General features: G+C 53.8%; 1 protein-coding gene across 1 annotated transcript in view; it reads left to right on the top strand.

Annotated features, from left to right (window-relative positions):
* Positions 1 to 15,672, top strand: part of INPP5D (inositol polyphosphate-5-phosphatase D) — a 119,307-nt gene extending 103,635 nt beyond the window's left edge. Inside the window, exons 22-27 of the mRNA XM_041766928.1 lie at positions 1,542 to 1,629; positions 3,995 to 4,144; positions 6,026 to 6,122; positions 8,160 to 8,426; positions 12,565 to 13,168; positions 14,528 to 15,672. Coding sequence (XP_041622862.1) covers positions 1,542 to 1,629; positions 3,995 to 4,144; positions 6,026 to 6,122; positions 8,160 to 8,426; positions 12,565 to 13,168; positions 14,528 to 14,530 — 1,209 coding nt within the window. The 3' untranslated portion in view covers positions 14,531 to 15,672. The remainder of the gene's footprint in view (positions 1 to 1,541; positions 1,630 to 3,994; positions 4,145 to 6,025; positions 6,123 to 8,159; positions 8,427 to 12,564; positions 13,169 to 14,527) is intronic.
* Positions 15,673 to 16,041: the final 369 nt, after the last annotated feature.

Here is a 16,041-nt window from a genome sequence, read left to right as displayed (position 1 = left end):
TGGTTCAGGAGACTCTAGGGTTCCCCTGACCCATGTCCTCGCCCCTGCCAAGACCTGCTATTCCCTCCTGCCACTGTCCCTCCTCTCTGCCCCCCGCTAACCTCCAGGGGTTTCCATCCCACCTGCCTTCTTGCTGAGGCATCCTGAAGCCTGATGGATCTTCCTAGAATACCCATCTGATCCTGGCATCCCCCTCTTTATCTGGTCGACACCATGGTAACCCTGGTGTTACCATGAAACAAGCCCAAGCTCCCCAGCGTGGCTCCCAGGCCCCCTCCTCACTCTCCCGCTGCACGTGCTGCCCCCACCCCCAGTACCTGAGGGGCCTTCACTCCTGCTCCCAGTCTTCCATGCAACTCTGTCACCTGATGGCACCCTCTCTGTACCCTCTATAGTCCCGCCGAGGCACCCTGACATAGGCTCCCATCCCTCTACCCTTACTCCCACCATGGTGATCGTGTCCCTCACAGACATTTTCTGTTCAGATCACCACCCCACTCCCACTGCTGCCCGCGAAGGCAGGGTGTTCCTGCATCTGCAGCACCCTGCCCGGGTCTAACTTTGAGCCAGTCATCACTACAAGTCAGTGAACTGAGTATTTGGTGCTGCTCTAACCCCAAGAGCACCCTTGAGCACCTGCTGTGATTTCCAGCCATTTGTTTTGGAACTTTTTTTGTTGTTGTTCTAGAACTTTCTGAATGGAGATAGGGTCCATCCTGTCGGTCAACATGGCACCCAGAGGCTTGCACAAGGGGTCTTTCAGCATCTGGATGGGAAGGAAGAGGGTACCCTGGAGCAGCATATGGTGTCTTTCTTAGGCCCCCTCTGGGTTGGTGTCAGTGTGAGGAACAGCCTTAGGAGCTACTGCACACGCAAAGCTCCTCCCTGCGCTTGCACAGATGCAGCCCTACAGTGGTGAAGTTCAGGGTCTCCCAACGTGCAAAGCCTGACACAAACGTGCCCTGAGCCAGACCAGCAGGGCTGCTGGAGGCCAGCAGCAGTCTGTTGCTGCAGCTGGAGGAGGGGGACAGGGCTGGCTGGCAGGATCTGAGCCACCATCCAACAGCCTGCAGGACACTCCAGGGGGCTCCTCCGCAGGTAGATCCTGTCCAGATGGAGGGCAGGCCTTGTGTGCCACCTGCAATGCCACCTGCTGGGAGAGGCCTGGCATGGCGAGTGAGGTGCATTTTGACCTGGTTCTTGGTCCCGTTAGACTTTTCTATCACCTTCTCCCACCCCCATGATACTGGGGTCTGCAAGGGAGGGGTAGGGAGGTAGGCGATGGGGAGCACACTTGGGGTCAAGCTCTCTCCTGGGGGCTGGTATGCAGTATGACGGGGGGATACAGGGAAAGAAGTTAGCTCTGCGTGCCAGGTAGGGTGTACGTGTGGCTCCTTCCTACTGACAGGAAAAGCAGATGTTCAGATTTGGTTACTAAGAACACCTACAGTCCTGTTTTCTCAGGGGTGCCCCACGTCTGGGCTGACAAGCCACCTCACCTGCCCCAGCGGGCAGCTCTGACCCCGTGCCCTTCTCTGCAGCTGAAGCCCATCATCTCTGACCCCGAGTACCTGCTGGACCAGCACATCCTGATCAGCATCAAGTCTTCCGACAGTGACGAATCCTATGGTAAGGGTCCCAGGACAGGTGCCACATGTGCTGTGCCTGTTCTTAGCGGGTGGCCTATGATGTAAGGCAGGCGATGGCATTCCCATCGTGGGAAGTCCACCCTCCTGCTCTCGTGCCACCTCTTTCTCGCTCTCAGGGCTGCCAGGGGGATAGATGCTGGTAAATCATCCTTCCCGCCCTGGTGGGCTTCTGGGAGGAAGAGCCAGCAGCCACACCACCTCATTTATTGAGTCTTTCTCGTGTCAGATTCTATGTCAGGTGCTTTGCAAGAATTATTTGATCCTGACAAGATCTTATAAAGCACATACTATTCTCCCAATCAGCAGGTGAGTAAACTGAGAATCAGAGAGGATAAGGGACTTGTCCAAGTCACCGGGAGTAACTAGCTGAGCCCTAATTTGAACCCAGGTCTGCCTACCATTGCTCGGGGCCCATACTGGGCAGACAGACACTAACTGTCCTACTAGAGAGAACGTCATTTTCTGTGACACTGCCTTCAGCCAGTCCGCGGCTCCAGCCCAATGTCGGGTTCATCCTTGAACTTGATACGTACAATGTGGCTAGAACACCAAGGTGAGAGGGGCTGGAGGTAGGAGCCAGATCGAGCAGCTCCTTGTGTGAGACAGGCAAGAATGTGAATCTGCATCCGGGGAGGGTGTTTGTTTTCAGTGGAAGGATTCTGAATGTGCTTGATGCTGATCCGGGGAAGCCAGGTCAGGGAGAGAGGCCGTGGACACAAGAGGTGGCCGTGTATGTCGGTTGCCCAGGGTTCAGCCTCCGCCAAAAGCCCTGGGATATAGGTACAACTGCTACACTCTTGGCAGAGGTGAGGAAATGAGGTGACTTGTCTAAGGTCACATGGCAGCTGAGTGACCAGCTACTATGTGACCTTGGACCAGAACCCAGGCAACCCAGCTCCAGAATAGAACATGGTCTTCTATGAGCCTGAGCCTGGGCACAGGATTATACTGGCCCTGGGGGTGGCGGGGAGATCCTGTCCGTCGTGATGGGGCAAAGAGATGGGATGCATGTGGAGTCACAATGTTTAAAGCTTTGATGGTAGGACACAGACACATAGGAAGGACGGTTCCATTTTCTTGTTCAAATACTGTCTTCCTCCTCTGTTTGTCTTGGTATCCATACAAACAGCCTATCATCATAATAATAGGGAAAAAAAAGCCAACCCACAGTCTCATTCCCAGCTACTGTAACCATTTTTATTTTGGTTCCATGCTTCCTTTCTAATACACAGGCAGACATAGATTTCTATATTTATAATTGTCACAGGGATACCATTTTCTATTCTGCTTTCTTCACCTGGTGAGAGACATGTTAGGTGATACAAATTTTCCAGGATCCTCCTCCTACACCACCTTCATGATTGCTGCCTTTGGTGGCTTCCTCATAGTCCATGGATTGACCGCCAGTTACTTATGTTAGTGTTACCGTCATGCTGAGACGGGTCTCTTTGTGAACACTTTTTATTTTCCTTCAGCTACGTTTTTACTCTTTGAGATCATCTGTTTAGGATAAGTTCCCATGTGTGCTGGGTCACAGGGTAGAACTCTTGGTGACTCTTGACACTTGTTATCAAACTGGTTGCTGTAAAGGCTCTGTCCTGCCATGTTGACCTTGTCACGTCCAAGTGAACAGGTTTCCCCAGATGCTTGGCTGGCACTGGGTGTTCTTTTACTTCCTTCCATTTTGTGCTAATTCCCTGTGAAAGAGTCCCCGAGTGCTGCCTTAATTTGCATTTTTGATGGCTCTGAAGGCTGAACTACTTTCCATTTATTGAAATCAACCAGTTAAACTTCTTTTTGTGTGAAATATCTGCTTGGGTTACGTGCCCAGTTATCTGCCTGGATTTGATTCCGAGGGGTTCCTCGTGGGGTTTAGATAAAATACCCCCTTTGTGAAGCTGTCAGTTTCTCACGTTTTCCTTTCTTCCTCTGTGCAGAAGTTTTAAGGTTTCATATCCTCTTAGCTGTCGGTGTGTTTTGTCATTTCTTACATTGCTTTGAACCCTGGGAAGTTGTCATTCCCGCCCGCAATCAGATTAGTAGTTAAGTCTGCTTTTCTGCTGGATTTTCTATGATTTAATTTCTTTCTTTTTTCTTTTCTTTTCTTTTCTTTCTTTTTTTCTTTTTTTTTCATCAACTAATCCACATGTAGTTCATTTCACTGTACGGTTTGAAATGTTTCCCCCGAGTTGTTCCAAAAGGTTTATTCGATGATCCCTGCCTTGGATCTTGTTTCCAAGGATAGTCTCCGGGTGGGGGAGCTAAACCTCCAGGGTGAATGCGCAGCGTCTCTCCTGTGAAATGGCAGGCTCTTGACGTGACCGTTGTCCCCCTCACCTCTGCAGGCGAGGGCTGTATTGCTCTACGGTTAGAGGCCACAGAAACCCAGCTCCCCATCTACACGCCCCTCACCCACCACGGAGAGATGACAGGCCACTTCCGGGGGGAGATTAAACTGCAGACCTCCCAAGGCAAGATGAGGGAGAAACTCTACGGTAAGTGGGCACGACCACCCCCACCCCTGCCTGGCTCCCTCCTCAGTGCTGCTGGGTAAGGGACAGGGATGAGATTTCTCTCAGCCCGGCCATGGAATGTTCTCCCTGCTGTGGCCTCAGAACAGAAATATCCCATGGGAAGGGAGATGAGAGACAATCTGACCCAATTCTGGGTTGATTCAGGAATTTCCCTATGGAACCACAAGACATCCACGGTTACACATCACCGTTCCCTGACCCCAGTCACCTTCCATCTGTTAGGATGTGAAGCTTGTGAATTTTCCAGGTACTCTGCTCTTGTCTTGTATTAGGCCCTTAGGCCTTGTCATTCCCTGTTAGCACTTCCACCAAAGGGACCAAGATGACACAAGAAACCTGCCTCATTCTGAACAGCTCTTTCCAAAGGATAGGCGAAGGCACTGAAGCCATGGCTGCAGTAGAGATTTAGAATTTCCAGAACTTCCTGTGTGATCCCAGTTCTTCCTCGTGGCCACATGGTGTGCAGCTCACACATACATACATACATACATACATACATACATACATACGTATCCACACCCTGCCCTCATGGTACCTTCTGGACTGCTTCCACACACCATATACACCAACAGGCCGCCCATCCTCATTCTTAGCACATGTCTTTGGCTTTTCACTACCTAGCCCCAGCCACCATCCAAAAGAGCAGTATCTTGTGGTCTTCTCTTCCCTGGCACAGTGCCCCAGCATCTCTCCCAACCTGAGCTCAGATCTTTGTATCCTGCAAAATAACACTTGCTTGCTTCTGCTAGCCATTGGGAGGACACGTTTGTCGTGGTTCTCAGAAATGACACCAGGGCAGCCACGCTTGGGGACCAATGCTTATTAGAGGTGTTTCCTAACCCCATGTGAAACCTCAGCCTTGGGGAGTCATCTCCAATCTGTCCCCAAAGCAGACCCTGCTGATTTCCAGTGGGCAGTTGCAGACACCTTATCTCTTAGATCAGAACTGTCACTACTCCTCTGGGGAATATTGAAACACGGCCAGGAGACTCTGCAAGTCTGGAACACGAAGAAGTATCTAGACTCCCATCTTTAATTTTCTCAGAATCCTGCCCTAATTGTAAAACTTGGAAGTGAACATGTAGTCTTCCCTACAAACTAGCATGGTTTTGCAGACCCTGGACCCAGAAGAGGCTGAGTGGAGTGCAGAGAATCCAAGGGCTGGGAGGGAATGAAAGCTCTGGCCCAGGAGAGGCGCTGTCCCGCTGCCCATTCCAGGGAGGTGGGTGTGCCTGTGTGAGGCCTGGGAGACGCGTCCATGTCGGAAAGCAGTTCAAGGGGCCCCAAGGAGCTCAGTTGGTTGAGCGTCCAACTCTTGATTTCGGCTCAGGTCATAATCTCAGGGTCATGAGATCGAAATGAACATGTAGTCTTCAGTCCTGTTAATCACATTAAAACCTTTCTGCTCCAGGGGTGCCTGGGTGGCTCAGTCGGTTAAGCATCCATCTGACTCTTGGTTTCAGGTCAGGTCACGATCTCATGGTTGTCATGAGATCAAGCCCCATGTCAGGCTCCATGCTCTGCGAGGAATCTGCTCAAGATTCTTTCCCCTCCCTTTAAATTAGGTTGACTTTGTTGTCAAATGCTCTTGTGGAGCCTTGTTATACTGGTTTTATTCGGATCTGCCAAGAAATACTTGCCTGTCCCTTGTGACACCAACAAGTTGGAAATGTCACATGAAATGATCACTCTGGACCACACATGCCAACTGTCCTCCCTCTGGAGCCATGGCAGGCACAAGAAGTCAATCACTGAACTAGTGTGAGGCCTCAGAATCTACGCCATCCTGACCCACACTGGACGCCGGGCCTCACATGCTCCTTCCTGCCTCTTTCCTTGCAGACTTTGTCAAGACTGAGCGAGATGAGTCCAGCGGGACCAAGTCCCTGAAGAGCCTCACCAGCCACGACCCCATGAAGCAGTGGGAACCTGCCAACAGGTAGAGCAGGGGGGTTGCCAGGGCTTCCCTACAAACTAGCATGGTTTTGCAGACCCTGGACCCAGAAGAGGCTGAGTGGAGTGCAGAGAATCCAAGGGCTGGGAGGGAATGAAAGCTCTGGCCCAGGAGAGGCGCTGTCCCACTGCCCATTCCAGGGAGGTGGGTGTGCCTGTGTGAGGCCTGGGAGACGCGTCCATGTCGAAAAGCAGTTCAAGGGGCCCCAAGGAGCTCAGTTGGTTGAGCGTCCAACTCTTGATTTTGGCTCAGGTCATAACCTCAGGGTCATGAGATGGAGCTCCGTGTCAGGCTCTGTGCTGGGCGTGGAGTCTACTTGAGATTCTCTTCTTCCACTCGTTCCCTGCTCTCTCTCTTTCAAAAAAAAGAAAAGAAAAGAAAGCAGTTCAGTTCACTGACATTGGCTGCTCACTTAGTATGTGTCAGATTCTAGAGAAACCAAAGCAAAGTAGGTGCAGCCCCTGACGTAGGAACTCCCAGCCCAGGGAGAAGGCGCTGCAGAGAATGGCTCCTGTGTCTCCTGGGGAGTGGACACAGCAGCAGGCATGGCTCTGTGGTCGTCAAACCCCGTCCTGTTACTAAAGGGAAAAATCGTTAAGGAAAATGCGCACACAGGTTGCTCTTGGCAGAGCCTGGACTGGGAATAATGCAGACATTACAGTCTCTGACTAGGCGACAGCAGTCCCCAATCACAGGTCACCTCGGCTCACCAATGTGGTCCCAAAGTTCCAGAATCAAGTCAGGTGGCGTTGTCACGGTCTCCGTGCCGGCTTGCCTGCCTGCTGGGGTTGGGGGGGAGCAGAGCGGTGCCAGTTGGCCGAAGAGAAATCCCACACACTGTCGCAGAGCCCAGCCTCCTCGCCTTCTCTGGGTACCCCCAGACCACCTGTCCAGCTAGCCCCCACCCTCATGCCTGCCTACCTCTTGCACCCGAACCCCCATCTCCAGCCAATCTCTGGCCCACTTCCAACTTCTGACTCTCATTGCCATAAAATGTTCTTCCATTCTCACCCCGTCACTGAGTGCATCCTAACTCAAATGTTTGCTTGGTTCTGGAATCAGGATTAGTGAATGTGGGTAGTATTAGAACTAATGCTTCTTAAACCGGCAGGGACAGGTCGGGGCAAGATATGCTCAGGTTGGTGGAGCAAATGGGAGCTGGGGAGGGCTGGTCAGAACCCCTGTGCTCAGAACTCCACCAGTTGGGTCCCATCAGAGCACTCGCTCACAAAGGATGGCACTTATCTCAGAGGGATAGCACAGTGTATGGGTCTCCTAGGGTCCCCTCAGCTGGGGCTGGGCCATCCCCTCCACAGCTGACTCTCCCACATTTGAGGCTCCAGCCTTGACTTCTGTGGCCTCCCACTCAAGCTTTCCAAATGCCTGCATGGCTGTCTCCATTGTGATGCCTCACACAGATGTGCAAGCCAACGCATCCCACATGGAGCCCTTCATTGACCACCCAGCCCTGCCCTCCCCGCACCCACTCAGCCTGGCCACGCCAGCCTCTCATCCATCCTCCCCACTTGGGCACAGGCCTTCAGATGGTCCTGAAGCAGCTCAAGCCCCTCCACCGGGCCTTTGCACAGCCTCACCCGTCTCCCTTCCCTTCCTTATCTGCCTCCTCGGATAGGCTTTCTCTGGCCACCCCGTGCCCCGTTGGTCCCAACCGTCCTGCTGGCCCATCTCTGCCTCCTTTGCTGCTCGCAGACTTTGGCACGGTGCGAGCACTGTGTTTCTTAGTCGCTGTTTTGCTTTCTCTCCTATCAGATGTGGGTTCCATGAAAACGGGGACCAGGACTGTTTTGTTCACGCCCATGTTCCCTTCTGACCCAAGGCCTGAGCTTACTAGGCACTCAGTAGCTGTTTAGTTACATCAATCAATCAATTGTCCAAAACAAGACAGAGTAGCAGAGGGCCTAGAGGCCCCAAGAGATCTCAGAGGACACTGTCTCATGGGGCGCTGTCCTGGAGGAGGGAAGGGAGCCCTGGGGTGTGACTTCGGGTGTCTCTCCCCTCCAGGGTCCCTCCATGCAGTGGCACCAACATCACTGAAATCATCAACCCCAACTACATGGGGGTGGTGCCCTTCGGGCACATGAAGCAGTCCCTGTCCCCCGACCAGCAGCCCACAGCCTGGAGCTATGACCAGCCGCTCAAGGACTCCTCCCTGGGGCCCGGAAGGGGAGAGAGCCCCCCGACACCACCCTCCCAACCACCCGTATCCCCAAAGAAGTTTTCATCCTCGACAGCCACACGGGGCCCCTGCCCTAGGACACAGGAGTCAAGGTGAGCGTCCTCCTCATCAGGTTCTCTCCCTTCCCTGGGTTTTCACCACCAGGAAAACCGAGCCTGGAACCGAGCCTCCATGAGCCTGGGGTTGTGTGTCCACTTTGGTCATTACTCATCCTCAGAGCCAGGAACACAGAAGGCACTAGAGGAAATACCTATGGAATCTCCCTGGCCTCCCCTATTGATATACATTTGAAAGACTTTTTTAAAAAAATAGAAAATGTTAAAGACACTGCCTCCCAAAACAGCTTCCTGTAACAACTACATTCATTGGAACATAAGTTTCTAGAACTAGTGGACCTTCAGGTAATCTCTCAAGGAACAGGTGGGGATTTCCTCCTTCCCCAGCTCTGAGTTCTCCTGCCTTTTCAGCCATGAGGTTCCCCTTCCCATCCACAACCTTCTGTCCCTCCTTTGGAGGCCAGTCAGAAAGTGCAGCAGCTATGGGGGAGTGCGAAGGGGAGGGCAGCTGGCCTGTAAGAGGAGGCCTTTGGCCCAGAAACTTTGGGAAAGGCAAGGCCAGGAGCCCAGAGAAAGCTGACTTGCTCCTAGAACTGGCCCAGGCAGCACGGGCCAAGAGGACAGAGCTGGGGTCCGGCCGGGCAGCCAAAGCCACAGCCACCTCTCCCGTGTGCCACTTCACAAGTGAACCCATTCCTGTGTGCCCCGTGGAAATGCCAGACGGGGAGCCCTGTGAGTTTTCCAGCAAGCATAGCGTGACAGGGAAATTGGAAGTGCAGGTGCCAATTTGCAGGGATTGGAGAGGTGCAAAATACCATGTGCATCGACTTTCCTTGGTGGCTGTTTTTCGAGTGACTGCAGGGGGCTGCTCTGGACTCCTCCTCCCTTTCGTGGGGTCATTGTGTCCCCGGGGGGGTGGTGTCCATCCCATACAAGGAGCCAGGGGAAGGAGTGCCGTCACACATCATGTGTACCTCCTGCCACCCCCGACCTTTGCACACCTGGCCTGGCTGGAGTCTCCTCCAGATTGAGGAGTTGGTGTCTAAGACAAGCGGATAGACGGATGGAGGGGAGGAGGACGTGGTAGGGCAGGGTGGATGACGAGGCCTGCCCGCGAGCTCCGTCCTGTCCTCCTCTCTGCCACTAGTCTTCCAGAGTTTGTTGATAGTACTTTTGTGCTCCAGTCACTCCATAAGAAGCTCGGGAGAGGAGGAAACACCTGTTTCCTCCCTCTGGGGAAATGAGGACAAAAGCCACCACATGGCGGGTGCCGAGGTGCCTCTTTGGCAGCCCCGGGAGATGGAGCCATAATCAAGCACAGGCTACAAGGAGGATCTTTAAGTGAAATGTTTTCAGCCTCCCAGAGTCAGAGTATCTTTGTGCTGAACGACTTGTACACGGCATGCAGCGTGGCACTGGGTGGGGACGTGTCCCCTCTGGTTCCTCAGGTGACAGCTTTGGAGCAGGGACATCCGCGGGCCAGCGGGACCCCCAGGATGGGGTCCTAAGCTCACTTCTCATGCACCAGGGGATTAGAGATGAGGAGCCAGCAGCTCCCACGCATGTGGGCGGCCCTCCCTGCTGCTCAGACCCCCGGCTCAACTGGAGCAGATCCAGCACCTGCCACCGCTGCCCTGCACCTTGGCCCGTGACCAGCCATTTCATTTTGCCCACAACTGTCCCCATTTCAGTGCCAGGAGCCCCATGTCCCATAGACTCTCGAATCCCAGGCAAGCGGGGACAGGTCTCTAGGCTGAAGTCTTGTGGGGAGGAAGGCGGCTCTTCTCAGACCCTGCTCGGTGGTGCTGCACTTTTTGAGAAAAAGGAAGACTCTGGAATCTGAGCAGTGGGTTATTTTCCCAGAGGAATTAGTGAACTCTGTGCCCTGGATACTGGTGCACTCATTTCACAGGCATGGCCTCCTGTGGGACTTGGTTTCTTGTTACCTGCGGTCAGGGACTTTTTTGACCATGGTTTTCCCCAGTCTCTCCCTCTGCCCCAAGACTTCCCCTCTCTAGGAGCAACAGAAGTCCCCTCTCAGAAGAGGTAACTTGCCTCCGTCTCCCCACTCTTTTCCCAGGGAAGGAGTTTTGGAATCCCCAAAATGCATGCACCAGGGGCCTCTTTGTGGTGCTGCCCCAATCCTCCTGTCTCAGTCAGTGGGCTGCCAGGAATCAGGCCATGCATTTTTCTTTTCTACTATTTGACTCTACCTCAGAAACTTCTGGTCAGTGTTGCTTGGACCTTCTTGCACCTTCTTCCCTGCACTAATACATAGCAAAGATCTTTTTGAGGATCCAAGCGGGCATGTAGAGGGTGGCCTGAGGTGGAGGGGCAGCTTTCCAAAGTCTTTGTTCAAGGCCTTAACATTTCTGGTTAGACAGCTGCTTCTAGATCTTTCTAAAGAGTGATGAGCAGAAAAGCGAGTCCACAGTCAGGCCCCCTTTGGCAAGTCCCAGAGGCTTACCTCCCCATACCCTCATGTCCTCTCACCCTGCTGGCACCTGTGCGACAATGACATCTCGCCTGTGTCCCCTGAGCGCACACCTGTCCCCTAAGGAGTCCATCGGCCTTGGCTGGCCAGCACCTCGCAGCAATGGGCCAGTGCCCCTTCCCACAGTAAGCGGCAGCCCGGCCCAACGCTTCAGTAGGTTCCAAGGAGCCCACTTCCCTTTTTTTACCTAAAGCAGAACCCAGAACATTCCCCGAGGAGACTGTGCTGTCAGCCAGAAAGTAAAATGTGTTCCCATTCCTGGTTATAATTCGCTCAGCAGGAAACCCCCTCACGTCAGAGTAATTCAAGAACCCCAAAGGCTGCTCTTCCTCCTCCCCCACGCCTCTGCCCTGGTGCGGGCCCAGGCCTCCAGCTCCCTCGGATTCTCCAACCCGCGTGGCCGCTTTTTCTCTCCCGCTGTGAGTGAGGACACGCAGGAAAGCACACTCACCAGGAGGACTGTGTGGTCCCTCGGGAGCGCAGGCACCGGCTGGTTCGGGGCCCCCACCTGTCCCTGGGGCAGCGTCACACACTGCGGGGCCCCCACGTGTCCTCCTTCAGCTGAGGCCGTCACACAGCCCAGGCGGTCACTGAGGGGGGTCTGGTCCCCTGCAGGCTTCTGTTCTCCCGAGGGTCAGGATAGAATTTGCTAGAGACACAGAGAGGCTGTGAGGGACGGGCCGTGGAGGGCAGCCTTCTCTGCCAAGGACGGAACAGGTGGTTTTGATACCGGGCGTGCCGTGTAAGTGAGCTCCTTCTTGCCCTCCTACGAAACCTTCGGTGAAGTCCACCTTGCTCACTAGCGCTCCAGTGTGAACACTTTTACAGTGGACATGGTGTGGGGCAAGAAGGGAGCTCACCTGTGAGGTCACCAACCTATGAGCAACACACTACTGGCTCCTCTAATATTGTGTGTGTGTGTGTGTGTGTGTGTGTAGTTGAAGTGAAAGTCCCATAACAAAGGTGAAGAAATATTTTTTTTTTAATATCTACCTTTTTTTTTTAAAGGATTTTATTTATTTATTCATGAGAGAACACAGAGGGGAGAGAGAGAGAGAGGCAGAGACAGGTAGAGGGCGAAGCAGGCTCCATGCAGGGAGCCCGACATGGGACTCGATCCTGGGTCTCCAGGATCAGGCCCTGGGCTGAAGGCAGGTGTTAAACCGCTGAGCCATCTGGGCTACCCACAGGAGTAGAATTTAGTAATTCATCACTTACCTATAACACCCAGGGCTCCTCAAAAGGGCCCTCCTTCATACCCATCACCCATCTAGCCCATTCCCCAGCCCCAAATAAACCATTTTAGATTTTTTTTTTTTAAAGATTTTATTTATTTATTCATGCGCGACAGAGAGAGAGAGAGAGGCAGAGACACAGGCAGAGGGAGAAGCAGGCTCCATGCAGGGAACCCGATGTGGGACTCGATCCCGGGTCTCCAGGATCACACCCTGGGCTGAAGTCAGGTGCCAAACCGCTGAGCCCTCCAGGGATCCCCAAATGAACCTTTTTTTTTTTTTTATGAACCATTTTAAAGGGAACAGTTGGATGGTGCTCAGTACAGTCGCAAAGATGGGCAGTCACCACCTGTCTGGTTCCGCACCTTTTGATCACCCCATCAGGAGGAAGCAACCATTCGTCAAATGCAGTTTTTCTCTGTCTCCCCTCTCTGCCACCCTCCAGGCCCTGCGACCTGGGCAAGAGCACCCCAGAATCTTCCCCCCAGGAGGACGTGCAGCTCACCAAGCCCGAGATGTTTGAGAATCCGCTGTATGGCTCTGTGAGCTCTTTCCCTAAGCTGCTGCCCAGGAAAGAGCAGGAATCGCCCAAAATGCTGAGGAAGGATCCCCCGCCCTGCCCGGACCCAGGCATCTTGTCACCCGGCATCCTGCTCCCCAAAGCCCAGGAGGCCGAGGGCACCAAGGGGACAGGCAAGGCGGCGGCCGGCGCGCCCTTCCTGAGCCCCACGCCCCGGCTGCGCTCCTACACCTGCTCGTCCTCCGCCGAGGGCCGGCCGGCGGCCGCGGACAAGAGCCAGGGGAAGGCCAAGGCCACCGCGGGCCTCCAAGCCCAGGTGCCGGCCAAGAGGCCCATCAAGCCCTCCAGGTCGGAACTGAGCCAGCAGCCCCCGCCCCCGCCGGCGCAGCGGCCGCCGCTCCCGGTCAAGAGCCCGGCCGTCCTGCACCTGCAGCACTCCAAGGGCCGCGACTACCGGGAGAACGCCGAGCTGCCCCACCACGGCAAGCTCCGGGCCGAGGATGCGCCGCTCGGCCGCGCGTCCATGCAGGTGCGCTGGGGCCGGGCGTGTGCAGGGGGAGCCCCCCGCCCCAGGGCCTGAGACCCCCGCTGGCTCTGGGGGCAAGTGCGTGTGTGCGCGGGAGACCCCCTGCTGGTTGGGGGTGCCCCGGGTGCAAGTGAGTGTGTGCACAGGAGACCCCAGCTGGCTCAGGGGTGCCCCGGGGGCAAGTGCGTGTGTGCAGGAGAGGACCCCCCCCTCCGCTAGCTTGGGGGTGCCCTGGGGGCAAGTGCGTGTGTGCAGGAGACACCCGCTGGCTCTGGGGTCCACTAGGGGCAAGTGTGGGTGTGCATGGGAGACCCCTGCTGTCTCTGGAGTCCACTGAGGGCAAGTGCGTGTGTGTGCAGGTGAGACCTCCGCTGGCTCAGGGGTGCATTAGGGGCAAGTGCATGTGATACAACAGCCAGGCCCCATTCAACCATACAACCAATGGCTGGATACAACCCAGCCATTCAGATTGCAGGATTTGAACCCAGGCCTGTCTGTCCTGGAAGGCTCTGTTCCTACACCGAAAGCATTAAATGAGGTGCTGGGGATAAATTCTCGGAGCCTTCCTGGGTCAGCCCTGTAGGAACTCCAGTGCCATAACTAAAAAAAAAAACCTAGACCGTTTACATTTCTTTATCATCATCCTTAGTGTTAGTACTTGAAATCTTCCCAATATTTATTTACTTATTTATAAGATTTTATTTATTTATTCATGAGAGCCACACAGAGAGAGAGAGAGGCAGAGACTTAGGCAGAGGGAGCAGGCTCCACATAGGGAGCCCGATGTGGGACTCGATCCCGGGTTTCCAGGATCACACCCCGATCTGAAGGCAGGTGCTTAGCCTCTGAGCCATCCAGGCGTCCCTCTTCCCAATGTTTTAGAGACTTCAGACACACTGCCGTCCCCTTCCTTCCTATAAAATGAATTTCTTTTCAAGCAAAACCAGTAGTAGTAAAGAACTTCCCGGGGAGCCACACTGTCTTGGGTCTGAATCCTAGCTCTCGCACTTCCTGGCTCTGTGCCTTGAGCCTCAGTTTACTCATCTGTAAAGAGGGAGCTACTGATGGAATCTGCCTCGTAGGTTTATAGGGAGGATCAAATTTTATTATATATCATTACTGTTATAATTTATACTGCATACTGTTTCTTCCATATCCTGTAATTGCCACATATGCATATAATGTACGTGCACATATATTGCTTAGATATCTAAGTACGTGCTTAGAGCAGTGCGTTGGCTGTCTTGCACCATGTTAAAGGAAGCTTGCCCTAGCCCACTGTGTGTAGGGACGAGGGCACCTTAGTTTAATCTGGCCTGCTAGAGACTTTAGCACTGACGCTGTTCTGTTCTTGTCCCACAGTAAAGCCCCTGGCGAGCTGGCAGCAAGACAGGAGCCCCGAGGAACAGCGTGAAGCCACTCGGACCTTCTCCCAGGAACCCCTGTTGGGCTCCTCCTACCTAGCTTCCTATGCAGGGCTTCCTACTTTTCAGGAGAGGGCCTAGCTTCTGTGTGGTCAGCAGAGTGCTCTGGCTGCCAAACTTGGCACCAAGTGCTAAGGGTAGAAGGGAAAGTGTACCTGGGACCCCAGCATGATCTTGGTACTTGGAACCCATGAGCCTTGTTCCGGTCATCATTTTGAAGAAAGGAACTAAAACGCTGATTTGTAGGTGGAGATATAAAATAATAATAATAATAATATTAATAATAATAATTGCTACATGTATAGAGCACTCACCACATGCCAGGTACTGTGCTAAGTGCTCCACAAACATGAGTTGAGTCTTTTTCAGCCAAACACAACCACATTCCAGACGCCCAGTTCAGGACAGTGTGTTCTGAGCAGTTTGGACAAAGCATTAAAAATTAAGGCCAGTGCCTTCCTGGAGTGAGACAGGGCTTGAGCTTTAGGGAGCTTGAAGAGTAAGTGGTTAATTTAGGGTACAACAAACCTGGCCTTGCCTGGCTTCAGGGATGCCACTGCTTTAGCTAAAGCCCGGGGGCTCCAGCAGAGCTGCTGCAGAGAGAACGGATCTCTCCACATCTCAGTTCTTGAGTCGAAAGGAAAGGGAAAATCAATACCTAGTCCAGTAGAGAGATCCGGCTTCAGCTTGTGCTAGAGAAGCCCAGGCCGTCCTCAAGCTGGGCAGCCAGCACCAGGCCATGGTTTGAGCGGAACCTCCCCAACACTTATCGTGCTCATAGAAGGGTCTCTGCTGTCGCTCCTGAAAGCCAAGCTGTGCTGCCTGGCTGCCAGGGGGGTGAGCCTCTCGGTTCCGGCTGTCAGAACAATGCAGTCATTTCTTTCCGAACTCTGTGGCTCTTGGCCCTGCTTCCTTGGTTACTACCGAGAGTAGATTGGTGAGTCTTTTCTTTTGTGTTGCTTTTTGACATACAGAATTAGTGTAGGAAACCAAATCCAGAGGTGTGAGTGCAGGAGAATGGGTACGCACCCCACGTCCCCGTGTGTGTCTGTCCGCATGACCAATAAATTGTGCCTTTCTCACTCAGCTCCCATCCGTGTGGCATTTTTTTTTCCTGACGTTCAGCCACAGACGTGCTTCTAGGCTGTGGGGGCCGCCGAGCCGCAGGCAAGGGAGGAGAGGTCGTTGAGGTTCGTGGTGGTGATGGGCTGACTAGTCCCCTGACTGGAGGGGACTTCGTAGAACCAGTTTGAAGTTGGGCATAGGCCAGGAACAGCAGTAGATATTCCACAGCTTCATGGACTCCAGGCACCGTGTGGCCAGCCAGTGTCGTCACCCCCTGCGCGCACATACCACCGCCACCACCTGCCATCCTGCAGCCACAGGTTCCTCCTCCTTCTATTAAGTGTTCATTGCTAAGCTCCAGAGACAATAAACACATGTAAACACTAG

The sequence above is a fragment of the Vulpes lagopus genome, chromosome 8 (genome assembly GCF_018345385.1).
Source record: "Vulpes lagopus strain Blue_001 chromosome 8, ASM1834538v1, whole genome shotgun sequence".
In the NCBI taxonomy this organism is placed as follows: domain Eukaryota; kingdom Metazoa; phylum Chordata; class Mammalia; order Carnivora; family Canidae; genus Vulpes; species Vulpes lagopus.
The sequence above is the reverse complement of the archived record's forward strand: the minus strand, read 5'-3'. Positions and strand labels throughout refer to the sequence as shown.